Below are 12,801 nucleotides of genomic sequence, written 5' to 3' on the forward strand. Positions count from 1 at the left end.
GCTCTGGAGGAAACAGCACCTTTTCCTCTTGCCTTCCAGATGACCGCCACCGTGTGAAGCTCCATCCTCTGCTGGGTGATCCCAACTCGGATTACATCAACGCCAACTACATTGATGTAAGCAGGGACAGATGTGTGGGGCTGAGCTTCCTGAGGGCATCAGGGTCTGTATACCCTGGAGGGAGCTCAGGAAGACCACACCACGTGTCCCTGAAGAGCCCTCCTGCTTTATGTCCATCAGCAATTTGTGCTTGTTTCTGTTGCTGTCCCCTGCTGCTGTATCTGTCTTTCATCCTCAGCTTCTGTCTGTCTCTGCTTTCTCATTCCCTTCTCCATGCTTTCTGCATGGCTCCAGGATTGCTGTCCTCTGTAGTCAGAGGATGCAGAGGTGGAGGAGGAACATGGGGACGGGCTGGGGGTTTGCACTGTGCTGACGGGGCACCCCTGGTCCCAGCAGTGCACGAATCTGAGCAGAGCTTGGCTCTTGGAATGGTGTCCCCTGTCCCCCTCCAGCAATGCCAAGAAAACAGGGGAGACTTGAGACTCTGGGCAAAGTGAGGGAGAAGACAGGGGCTCTTCAGGCTCCTTGGAAGTTGCAGGTGCTGCTTCCAGATCTGGGCCAGGATGGTGACCCTGCTGCTTAGAGAACGTTGTCCAGCAAGAGGGGTCTGATACCACTGTGATGGGCTCCCTGTGCCCGAGCAGTGTCCCCCTGCTTGTCCCTGTGTGTCCTTCCTGCCCTGTGGCTCTGTCCTGCCTCTCGAGCTCTGCCTCACTAATGTCTCTGTCTCTGATCTTTCTCTCTCAAACCTGTGTCCGAATGGGATCGTTCAGATTCGGATTAACCGAGAAGTAAGTAGATGGTTCCCTGCTCCTCTGCTCCTGGCCGTGGGGCCGTTGCTCCACATGAAGGTGTAAAATTGCACCAGTGAGAGGCAGGCTTGGTAAAACACATGGAAAGATTGGGGACAGGGAGAGAGGTGAGGTCTCCAGCTTCTGCCACTGTCACCTCCATGTGTGTGATATATGGGAACAATGGCCAAGGCTGCTGGCAGGAATGGGACACCTGGTTCCCATGGGTCCCTGTGGCACTGGGAAATGCTCTGCTGCTTGGGCTGACATGTCTGTGTTGAGAGCCAGTGATGCTCGCACTGCTATGGGATGCAGGAGGGGAGTGGGGCCATCACCCCATGCCATGTGGCTGCTGCAAGCTGGGATGTGTATTATTCGTTGGGCTCTTGTGACAGTGTGGCCACACCTCAGTTTGGGGTGTTTTGGAGGTGCTGGTCTGCAAACAGATGCAGACTTGGGCTGGGGGGGTGTCACACCCTTTGCTGAGTCATAGGATGTGATCCAGGCTAGCAAGGAATGCTGCAGCAGCATCGTGCTGGTGGCACAGCTGATCTGAGCACCTGCTACTGCTGGCCAGGAAGGGTTTTGTTGGGCAGTGTTTGAGTGCCCCATGTCCTGTCCATTGGGCCTGACACCTCTGCTTCTCTTGCAGGGTTACCACAGGTCCAACCACTTCATCGCCACCCAAGGTGAGTTGTCCCCTCTCTCTTTGCTCTCTGCAAGCAGTGATTCAGCAGCCAGATTTTGTCCCTGGGTTATTTGGTCTTGTCTGTGCGAGAAATGGGAGAAACAGTCTAATCTGGGGACATATGGGGCAGTAGCAAAGCAGACTTGGTCAGCAGTCCCAGTGCAGGCACCATAAGCCAGAGGACCACATTTTCCTTATGTCCACAGGTCCCAAGCAGGAGATGGTGTACGACTTCTGGCGCATGGTGTGGCAGGAGCACTGTTCCAGCATCGTGATGATAACCAAGCTGGTGGAAGTGGGCCGGGTAAGGGTCTCCTTTGCTCTGTTTGCCTCCAGGCTCTGGCTCTGCAACATGCTCTGCAGGAGCCAAAAATCCACCCCGTCCCCTTCTTGCAGGTGAAATGCTCCAAATATTGGCCGGATGACTCGGAGATGTATGGGGACATCAAGATCACCTTGGTGAAGTCAGAGATGCTGGCAGAGTACGCCGTGCGGACCTTTGCTCTCGAGAGGGTACGCTCCCTGCCCACACCAGCCCATGCAAAGAGAAACCTTGAGCATTTTTAACCATTCCTTGTTGGCATTTACCAATACCCTGCTTATTTACCCCAGCGTGGGGTTTTCTCCACCTTTTGGAGGAGCCACCCCCAATTGTGTCCTCCCTTTGCACTTTCTGTTGCAAGCCTGGTCCTGGCTCTGCCCTCAGCTCATGCATGTGGCTCAGGGTGAGCACTGTGTAATTGCAAAGGAGGCTAAGTGTGCTTTTTCCCCTCCAGGCTGCAATGTGGGTAATGTGGCAGTTAGTTTCCAGCATGGTACCTGGGGATGGAGCCAATGCAATTCACCTCTTAATGTGCAGGAATGTGAAATCACTGTCTGGTTAGGAGGCAGGTAGCAAAGATGCTTGTGGAACAGATCCAGGGTGCCTCGGGGCTGCTGCCTTCTCTGCTCGTTTTTAACCCTCTTGTATCTGAGGAGCAGAGAGCCATAGGGCTCCTCAAGTGACTCATTACAATGAGGCTGGGGAAATGTTTGATTCCTAAGGAAATGGGATGTCCAGGAGTCGGGGCAGGATTTTGCCCTCCTTGCTGTTCTCGGTAGCATCCCTTCTGTAGGTCTTTGACCCCAAGGCTTTTCACAAGGTAGCTGAGAAGCTCAGGGGCTCTTCGTGATGCATCCTCCCCATTGCAATTGCCCCATCAATCTGTCTGCCCCATGCCCACGTGCTGTATTGCCCTCCCTTGCAGCGAGGTTACTCAGCCCGGCACGAGGTGAAGCAGTTCCACTTCACATCCTGGCCTGAGCACGGTGTCCCCTATCACGCCACGGGGCTGCTGGCCTTCATCCGCCGTGTGAAGGCATCCACACCACCCGATGCTGGCCCCATCGTCATCCACTGCAGGTGGGCATGAGGACCATCCCCATCCGGGGTGGGTTTTGGGGGTGTTGGGTTATGCGTGCGGCAGCAAGACGTGTTTACAGGTGAGTGCTCAGCCTTTGAAAAGCTCGGAGTTACCCTGAAATATTTAGCAGGGAAAAATGGAGATGGGTAATTGAAAGGAAGAGCTGAGGCAGGGATGGAGATGGGGTTTGTTGTCAGAGTCGAGCTGTCATCCCCAGGGCTGTGGGTTGGCAGTGGCATGGGAGGATGGCTGGCGTGGCCACTGGTGATGGCTGTATTGAAATACTCCGTTTGCTCAAAGGGGAGGAGCAGAGCTGGATGCTGTTCCCCATCCCTGCAGGGTGTCCCTGGTTCAGCTGAGGGAAAGCAGAGCAGAGCTGTGATTTTTTTCCATCCTCGTGCAGGCGTCCCCGTGTGACAGGTTAATGGCTCTTCCTCTGCTGGGCAAACAAGGAAGATCTGATGAACAGGAGGGATTTTTTTATTTGATTTCTCCCTGTCAATTGCCTCATCAGTATTCATTCACTGGCAACAGCGAGTGTGATTAGCTCCTGTAGTCTGTAATCACTGATAATCACGACGAATGATTCATCAGCCCCAGAAATTAGGATTTCACTGCAGAAGACTTTGTGGGAAAGGAGCAGGGGGGCAGCTCTGTGCTGGGGGGCTCAAAGGCCTCAACCTCTTGTCACATTTTGGCTGCATGTGGGAAAGTGTCAGGATTTGGGCTGCTGCCTGGTCTGGCTGCAGGCATAGTGTTCTGCTCAGCCGTGCATCAGGCTCTGGTGCTGAGCATCCTTTGGGAGGGAACTGTTGGCACTCAGGTGTTTATTGCAAAGAGCATCAATTGCAGCTGTGCTCAAGCACTCATTACCCTTTGCTGTGAGCTCCTCCCCTCCCCTGCACAGCAACATGTGGATGCGGATGGATGGGGTGGATGCAGGGAAAACCAGGCTGAGGGCTGTGTATGGAGGTGTGTGCCATCCTCCAGCCCTGTGCAGACCTCGCTGGTGCCTGGGGCTTTGTGTGGTGCCGTATGCTCTGGGTGTACATGAGCTTTGTTTTTCTCTTCCCCAGTGCTGGCACGGGGAGAACTGGCTGCTACATCGTTCTGGATGTCATGTTGGACATGGCCGAGTGTGAGGGTGTTGTGGACATCTACAACTGTGTGAAGACACTGTGCTCACGGAGGATCAACATGATACAGACAGAGGTGAGTAGGGTTGGTGCATCCTTCTGCTGATGCCAGAGCCAAGAAAGGCCGTAAAGCACTTCCAGCCCAACCTGAGGTCGTATCTCATAGAAAGCCAGCACCCATCTCATTGCTTTTCAGCCTTTGGAGGGTGGTTTGCTCAGAGCTGGCAGAGCTGTATCAGAAGAACGTGAGGGTGTTTTGCTCCCTGCAAGCTGCCCTGGCTTTGCACAAATTCATCTTGCAGAGAAGGGGTTGGGTGATGGGAGAAGGGGAACCTCCTGTGCGTGATGCCCAGCTCAGCCTCTTCCTTTCCCCACAGGAGCAGTACGTCTTCATCCACGATGCCATCCTGGAAGCCTGCCTGTGTGGTGAAACCAGCATCCCTGCCAGCGAGTTCAAGCCCACCTACAAGGAGATGGTGAGGATTGAGCCGCAGAGCAATTCCTCACAGCTGCGGGAGGAGTTCCAGGTGAGTGACTCCAGAACCAACACATCCCTCCCCCCTCCATTCTCCCAGCTGAGCCAAGAGGGGATTTGGGGTTTGGCTCCAGCAAGGAGGAGGGAGCTAAGAGGAGACTGTGTGCCCACAGACCTTGAACTCGGTGACTCCCCACTTGGACGTGGAAGAGTGCAGCATCGCCCTCCTGCCCCGCAACAGGGAGAGGAACCGCAGCATGGACGTCCTGCCGCCGGACCGATGCCTTCCCTTCCTCATCTCTGTGGATGGGGACAGCAACAACTACATCAACGCGGCCTTAACTGATGTACGTGTTGCTCTGTGGAGAAGGAAGGGGCTGGCTTGGGTTTAGGGTCCTCGTGCCATGCTGTGAACATCCTTGGGTGGTGTGCAGGCTTGGAGGCGGGGATGAGGTGAGCCTCAGTGTCCTTCTGGGTGGAAATGCTGAGTTGCTTGGGCTGCTGACCCTTGGGTGTGAGGGGTCTGGGCTTGCAAAGGGGATGTGGGGAAGCCTGGTGCAGTTTTGGCATTTGCTGCCTATCCTGCAGAGCAGCCAGTGCCCATGTGGCCTGCAAAACACAGCCTGAGCCCCGTTTCAGTACAGGAGTGGGCATGCTCATGGGGTTGTTGTAAGCTGAGGGGTGGCTTTTCATGCCAAACCTTGCTCAGCATGAATTCACAGCCTCATTTTGTACAAATGCACAAAGATGTCGGTACATGTCGGCCCCAGCCTGCAGAGGGAGGGCAGGGACCTCCATAGCAGGGTCCCTCACCCCATCTTTGTGCAGTGACATCTTGTTCATCTCAGAAGGGCTTTTCATCTTTCACAAAGGAAGGTTAGGGCATGGTCTTATTTTGTAGTGAAGCTGAAGCACAGAAAAAGGAGGGAGTTGTTAGTGCTGAGCATCCCTGAGTGCAGCCAGCGTCCCATGGTGCGTGCTTCCTTTCCATTCTGCTGCAATCTTGAGGGGCTTCCAGGTGGTCCCAAAGCCACCGTGCGTCCCCTGGTGCAATCAGAAAGGCCACCCATCATGGAAAAGCAATTTGCTGTCTGCCGATGATTGCAAAGCAGAGCAGAGAGGCTCAGGGTGTGAGTGACGGGTCATTTGTCACCAAAACCACTTTCCTTTGGGCAAGGTGGGTGCTTGGGCTGAGCCCTACAGCTCTGTGTGCTGCAGCCAGCCTGCCTGCCTCCCCCAGCACCTGAGCACCAGCACCTCCTGGCTCAGCCCTGTGTTATTCCCCCTCTTGGGTGATATATCTCCCTGTGTCTTCATACAGACCTTGTACCTGCATTTGCCTGCAGCAGAAGCAGTTTCTACACTGGAGGTGGCTGCTGATGGCTCGGGAGCAGCAGATGGAGGCTGTGACTATAGCACAGAGGCAGCTTTATTTTCATCTTGCTTGGGGTCTGCATATCCATTCTGTGTTTATACATCACTGAGCCTCCCTTCCTTAATCTCTGCTATGGGGATAGCCAGGGTCAGAGAACAGGCATTTTTATACAGACACAAAAAGCCCTTTGGATGAAATTCTCGCTGAAAGGGATAAAACCCATTTGCCTCTTTTAAAAAAAAAAATAAATAAATAAAAAAAATCTCATTTTCTTTAAGTGCCAAAGTGGTTTGCTCAGTAAGTCCACCCGTCTGTCAGATCACATCGGTCCATGCTGAGCATTGTGGTGCCGCTGGCAGAGCCGTGGCACTGTCATTGACACTGGTGCTGGAGATGTGCATGGCAAGGATGCAGTCCACTCACTGTGGAGCTCAAAGGGCAGAGAGAAATTGGATGTGATGCACAGGGAGGGCATTTCCATGAGCTGGGTGAGAAGGCAGCAGCTGAAGGAGACTCGCTGTTAGCTGAGCTGCACTAGTTCACCAGCACAGGGTGTGCATGGCTCTGTTTGTGCTTCCGAGGAGGTTTGAGCTGCAGTGTGTTAATGTGAAAGTGATTGATGCCCAGCCCTGGGCTCGCAGACCTTTGGCAGGCTGGTGCTGAGATGGCTGAGGGGCCAAAGCTCAGCTGTGCTGCTCCTGTTTTACAGGAGGAGTTTCTCTGGGTTGCTGCTGGGTGTGATGGAGAGGCAGAGATCCCAGCTTTCATCTTGGAGACCTCCAAACTTTTCTCCTCTTTCCCTCCCTCCCTCCTTAATTTGAGGAGGTTATATTTTAAGCGGAGAGCTGAAGCAGTCTCTTATTCTCTAGAGGTCTTTCATTCTGGTTTCCTTTCCTTTCCAAAAAGAAAGCTGCTTACTGTTTCTGCTGCTTGGGGTACCCAGAGGTGCTGAGGACATGGGACTAACAATGCTATGGCTGATGCAGTGGCACTTTTGCTCATGTCTGGGGCAGTCCAGCTGCACTCGTTCATGGATCCAAAGTGATTTCCCTTTCCTAGTTATGTATATGAAGCACCTCTCCCTGTGAGAACCATCCCCACCACAGGCAGAGACAACCCAGACTTGCTTTCCCTGGACATGGATTTCCCAGCACCCACACTGAAGCCATGCCAGGGATACCAGTGCTGCTCAAGCATAGAGAAGATGGCTTTGCTGGCCCTCAGCACTGGTTGCACTGGTTTTTCAGGGTGTGACAGCAACGGCTTCAGTGCTGCCACGGTGTCCTTAACCATTCTGCTCTTCCTCCTTGCAGAGCTACACCAAGAGTGCTGCCTTCATTGTCACCCTGCACCCACTGCAGAACACCACCACTGACTTCTGGAGGTTGGTGTATGACTATGGCTGCACTTCCATCGTTATGCTCAACCAGCTGAACCAGTCCAACTCTGCCTGGGTGAGTGCTGCCAACAGCCCTGCATGCAGCTCTGTGCTGCCTTGATGTTGGGTTGGCACTGCGTCATAGAACCGTAATCTTTGCAAATGCCCAAAGGAGATGTAATTTAACAGAACAAAGGAAAGTTTGGGGGATAAAGAGCTGATTTTTATTCTCTTTTTAGAAAGGGGAAACTGAGGCACGGGGCATTTTGCTGGTTCACACGGAGTTTTTGGTTAAGTTTAGCTCAAAACAGGGTTCCCCTTGTTCTTCATGGAAGGCTACACCACCAGGAACATACTTTGCTAGTGAGGTGCATCCTTCCATCCCTCACCTGCAGTGAGCAAGTTGCTGGTTTCATTGTGCTCAGTCAGCCCCTTCAGTGCTTTGCCCTGGCAGCGTTTCGGTGCCAAGCTGTCCAGTGCTTTGTCTTCCAAAAGACTGGTGGTCTGTGAATGCTGCTTTATAAATCAGCTACATCTGTAGCAAATCTGCTACAGAGTGGGTGTCCTGCAGGTTTGTTGTGTGATGGGATGTCCAGATCTGCTGAGCTAGAAGAGAGATGTCTGCTGTCACCTGTAGAGAAGGGACAGAAACCCTCTGCCAAGGAGACTGGGGAGGTGCAGCTGTGCCACATCCACAGCAGATGTAAAAGTCCACTCTGGGTCTGTAATGTTAATTCAATGAGGAAACTTGGTGGATTTTTACATAAAATTAGCATTATAGACACATAATGGCTGTCGGAGAAGACTTCATTAGCTGGCTAATTTTACAAGGTGAGACCAGATACACAATGTAAACGACCCCGAATGGCAGTCATACCATTTGTCACAAGGATGCCATGAATGGAGCACCGGTCCTGTGTTGTGTGGATCCAAGAGCTGGACACACACAGCTCACATGGTGCTGTCTCTGCACCATAAGCACGCAGCAAAAGCATCAGCTGTCAGCTGAACCCAGCTGTAAGGGACCACAACAGCAGTGGGGAAAAAACATCCAACACTTCATTTCTTTCTCCCCACCTGTTCTTTCATTCCCAGTTCAGAAATGCCCAGCAGGAGCTGCCTGTCCCCTGCAGCGTGGCAGGACAGCTGCTATCCCACAGCACCATCCTAGCCAGGACTGTGCCATATTTCTTCATTATTCAGCCCTGTCTCTCTCTCTAGACATCTATTCTTCAGGGATGTCTGTGTGTAACGATATTTAGCTGGATCTTAAATGTTTACCAGTTTAGGACCAACAGCTAATAAATCAGCCTTTACAGCAGGCAGCTTTGAAAGGTGACTTAGAGGGTATATCCCTCACTTGAACTGTGTCTTGCTGAAGGAAGTTTTAATATCCAAATTATAGCTCTGAGTCTAGAAGGCTTAGAGATCTTGGAGATTTATAGCCCCTATTAATAACCAATTATTTCTCAAACACATTTGCCATGCAGTTAGGCCCAGGCCGTTAGATGGCCTGAAATGCTAAATGTTCTGTTAAAGTGTGGTGACAAACATCATATATTTTGTATCGCTGCTGGTTTCCCAGCTGTCATGGTGTGAAAACAATTGCATCCGTGACCCTTGGCCAGAGCCATCCATCAGTGCCCTGCAGGACGTGGGAGGGAGCAGGAGCTGCTCTACAGCCCTTCCTTCTTGCCAGCTGATGGTAGTGTGACTTTGGGATGGTCCTGGCCATGGGTTGAGGGCCACTGTCGTGCCATGTGATGGCTAAAGCTACACTGTGCCTATTCTCCCTGCAGCCCTGCCTTCAGTACTGGCCTGAGCCTGGGCTCCAGCACTATGGCCCCATGGAGGTGGAGTACGTGTCAGGAGCAGCAGATGAGGACATCGTGTCCCGTCTCTTCCGAGTGCAGAACATCACCCGGGTGAGGCTCTCTCTGCTTTTGGGGCTCTCCTCGTTGGGTGCCAGAGGAGTTTTCTCCTGTTCTACCTCCTGATGCCCTGAATATTTCTGAACATGAACCCCCCCACACATCTGCCAGGCTGGAGTCTGTTCCCATTCAGCTCCATGGATGTAATCCTCCTCTCGCAGCCTGCTAACCAGATTTGGGTTTCTCCACTAACCAGCTTACTGGGGTATTAAGGCATGGTGCCAACACTCCACCCCTCTGTGGGCAGCAGCTCCTTGTGAACCTCCTGGCTTCCAGCAGACACAACAAACGCACCCCTGGGGTCCTCTGCGTGCAGGAGAAGGATCTGATGGAGGAGCCCTGGAGAAGCTGAGGGCTCTGCTGCCAGGTTTTGTGAGATTCAGACAGCTTGAGGTGCTGCTGGTTAGGATAAACCACATTGATGGAGCTGCCTGGAGTGGTGGGTCCATTAGGCTGGGGTGGGCTGTCAGGGAGAGGGCTCAACCATCCATCTCATTGCATTAGGAAAAGTTTTTTTCCCCTTTTGCTCTATAGTTAATACATGACGAACACAGCTTGCCCTCCATGAAACCTCCAACGGAGGCAAAAGAAGGCTCCCATGGCTTAATGCTGATGATGTTTGCTTTTCTAGCTGCAGGAGGGGCACCTGATGGTCCGGCACTTCCAGTACCTGCGGTGGTCGGCGTACCGAGACACCCCAGACTCCAAGAAGTCCTTCCTGCACCTCCTGGCCCAAGTGGAGAGGTGGCAGAAGGAGAGTGGTGATGGCAGGACTGTGGTGCACTGCCTGTGAGTGTCAGCTGGAGGGCTGTGGGCTCTGATGTTGGGGAAGATGCCACCAGCTCATTTACCCACAGAAACTCTTCTGAAAATCCCATCCCATGCTGATTTTGTGCCCAGATGGTGCTGCCTCTTCCAAAACACAAGTTTGGGGTGAAGCACCCTCTGCTCACTATGTCACAGCTCCTCCATGAGGTGTGTCCCCCCACCAACAGCAAGCAGCATCCATGATGTTCACCCTGGTCCTAGCCCTGTCCTCATGTCCCCTGCATGTCACAAGCTGCAGAGGGGTGTGTGAGGAGCTCTGCATCTCCCACTGCTGGCTGCTCACCAGGCACGTGCACTCCTCATCCCCTTCTCCCATACACGTGCTCTCCTCAGATGGGACCCAGCACGTTCACAGATTAGTAGAGACAGCAGGAGAGCCTTTAATCAAAAATTAATTATGGCTTTGCCCATCTTCATTAGCCGGAGGGTAATTTGAAAACATGCTTTATAAAACACCGGTGGCATGTTCGCTCATCCTCTCCCCAATCCCCATCACTGTCAGGGATCAGACGTGGATGTGACGGATGGTTTCACTCCTGGATGAATGGTTTTGTTGCAGTGCTGGAAAAATGAGGCCAGCACCTCCAGCCAGTGCTACCCACAGTGCTCAACCTGGGGGGACAGGGCTGGGTCACCCTGTGGATAGCAAGAGGGTCACAGAGGGACTAAATGGCCTCTCCAGGGTCACTCAGGAAATTGGTCTGTGATTAAGAACAGAGCTCAGGTGTCTGAGCCCCAGCCCTGGTGGACCAAAAAGGCATTTTGTTGCTCTTACCTGGCTATTGCAAGGACCAGAGCGCAGGATCACAGCTCCTGTCACCATGTGGGAATCATCCATATCACCCAGTTTGTTGGGATTCTGTACTGGGAAGGAGGGGATGGAGAGAGATTGGGGGCAACTGAATGGTGCATGAAGATGCTTGAAGGCCATCTTTGGACCTCACCATGTGCTTCTTCCACCAGGAATGGGGGTGGTCGGAGTGGCACCTACTGTGCCTCCACCATGATCCTGGAGATGATCAAGTGTCACAACATGGCAGATATCTTCTATGCTGCCAAGACCCTCCGCAACTACAAGCCAAATATGGTGGAGACCTTGGTAAGCAGCAGGCACTACCAGCATCCGTGTTAACTGCTTCTCCCTTTGTATCCACCTTCCTGCAAGCCTCCAACAGCAAAAGGGGTTCTGGAGGATAATGTGCCCCAAAACGCTGTTTCTTTTGGGGCAGCAATCTTGTGCCCTATTCTGGGTCCCTGATGGCAGGGTTGGGGCAGGAGCAGCACGTCTGACCCCACATCTCCAGTGCTGGGCTGGTGCCTGGCGGTGGTTCAGAAGTAAGCCAGCTGGAAATGTTTACCCCGCTTGGATTATGAAATCTCTAAGTTGACAAACGCAAATCACATCCCCCTCAAATCACATCCCCCTCTAAACCCTTTCATTAGGAATTAAATTGAAGGGGAAGGTGAGGGAGGGTACCGGGGGGTGCAGATAATGGAAAGATGATGTGACAAGCATGAAGCCACCAGGCCCATTGGGCTAAATTACCGAGGTATTAAAAAGGCAACATTTCACATCAGGACACAAGCATTCTCCAGGCTCAAATGAACCTGAAACAGCTATTCTGGGAATCCCAATCTCCTGGAGCCACTGGAGGCCAGATCCTCCCCCTGTGTATGAGTGCAGGCCTGCAGAGAGCAGCCGGAGCGGAACAGTTCCCTCTGGATCCAGCCTGTGCATCTTCCCCCTCTGTGTGCCTGTGGGGTTTATTTTTATATTATGATAAATTGAAACAATCTCTTTTCTTAATCCTAAAGCATTATGTGCTTTTAGTCTAAGCTGCCCCAGCCTCCCTACTTTGAAGCCCCTCTTCCCACTCCCACCTGGGGATAATGGGATTTTTGTGCTGGTGCTTCAATCTGCCATATCTGTGCTGCTGCTGTGGATTTGGGGAGGTGAGCTCCCTCCCTTTCCTCCAGGCTCAGTCTTCCCTTGCACCCAGGATGCTCCCATCCAAGAGCATCTGAAACCTGGCCTTGTGGTGGTTTTCCACCTTCTGGCTGTTCTGCTCATTGGATGCTTGAAAGAGCAACATCTCTCTGGGAGGGGCACTTCTGATGTCTGTGCTACCCTACAGTTCTGTGTGCTATACACTGCACGACAATGGGAAGGCACAAGAGCAGCTCACTTAAATGAGGACAAGGATGGACAAAGCTTATGAGCTCAAACAGCGATTTTTGCTATGATGTCAAGCTGGCCATGCTGGGATCTTAACTCTCTCCTCTATCCCCATACAGGAGCAGTATCACTTCTGCTACGACATAGCACTGGAATACTTGGAGTCCCTGGAGACCAGATAGCACCTCGCCAGGAGGGCAAAGGCAGAGGTTTGCTTAGGGTTTGTGCCAAACTCACATTTCTGCACTTGTGTTAGTGCTGAAGGAGAGGAGGGGGAAACAGCAAAGGACCACAAATGGACACAAATCAGGAGCAACAAAAGGACCTGGGGAGGTGCTGCCTGTTCTCCATCCCCTGCTCTCCGCCTTCCCTCCCACTGCTCCAAGTGCATGGCCATGGGTCGATGATGCTGCATCTCACCTCGTCCCATCCCTGCTGTGATGTGGAGTTGGTGAGCACAGGAAGTGGCCCTTCAGCACTGCCTGGCCCGCTCAGACACATCTGGAACAGCTGGAGAAGACCCCAAGGAAAGGAGAGGACAGAAGGATGCAAGCCTGTTT

The 12,801-nt window shown here is 52.7% G+C and overlaps 1 protein-coding gene across 1 annotated transcript in view; it reads left to right on the forward strand.

The window, feature by feature from the left end:
- PTPRU (protein tyrosine phosphatase receptor type U) overlaps window positions 1-12,423 on the forward strand; it is a gene marked incomplete at both ends in the record, with an annotated part of 43,928 nt that extends 31,505 nt beyond the window's left edge. The window contains 13 exons of the mRNA XM_079546098.1: window positions 40-116; window positions 1,504-1,540; window positions 1,746-1,843; window positions 1,936-2,052; window positions 2,787-2,941; window positions 4,019-4,154; window positions 4,456-4,605; window positions 4,727-4,900; window positions 7,242-7,382; window positions 9,106-9,231; window positions 9,869-10,026; window positions 11,029-11,164; window positions 12,361-12,423. Of these exons, the coding sequence (XP_079402224.1) occupies window positions 40-116; window positions 1,504-1,540; window positions 1,746-1,843; window positions 1,936-2,052; window positions 2,787-2,941; window positions 4,019-4,154; window positions 4,456-4,605; window positions 4,727-4,900; window positions 7,242-7,382; window positions 9,106-9,231; window positions 9,869-10,026; window positions 11,029-11,164; window positions 12,361-12,423 (1,568 nt within the window). The remainder of the gene's footprint in view (window positions 1-39; window positions 117-1,503; window positions 1,541-1,745; window positions 1,844-1,935; window positions 2,053-2,786; window positions 2,942-4,018; window positions 4,155-4,455; window positions 4,606-4,726; window positions 4,901-7,241; window positions 7,383-9,105; window positions 9,232-9,868; window positions 10,027-11,028; window positions 11,165-12,360) is intronic.
- Window positions 12,424-12,801: the final 378 nt, after the last annotated feature.

Source organism: Tetrao urogallus, assembly GCF_951394365.1.
Source record: "Tetrao urogallus genome assembly, chromosome: 23".
Lineage (NCBI taxonomy): Eukaryota > Metazoa > Chordata > Aves > Galliformes > Phasianidae > Tetrao > Tetrao urogallus.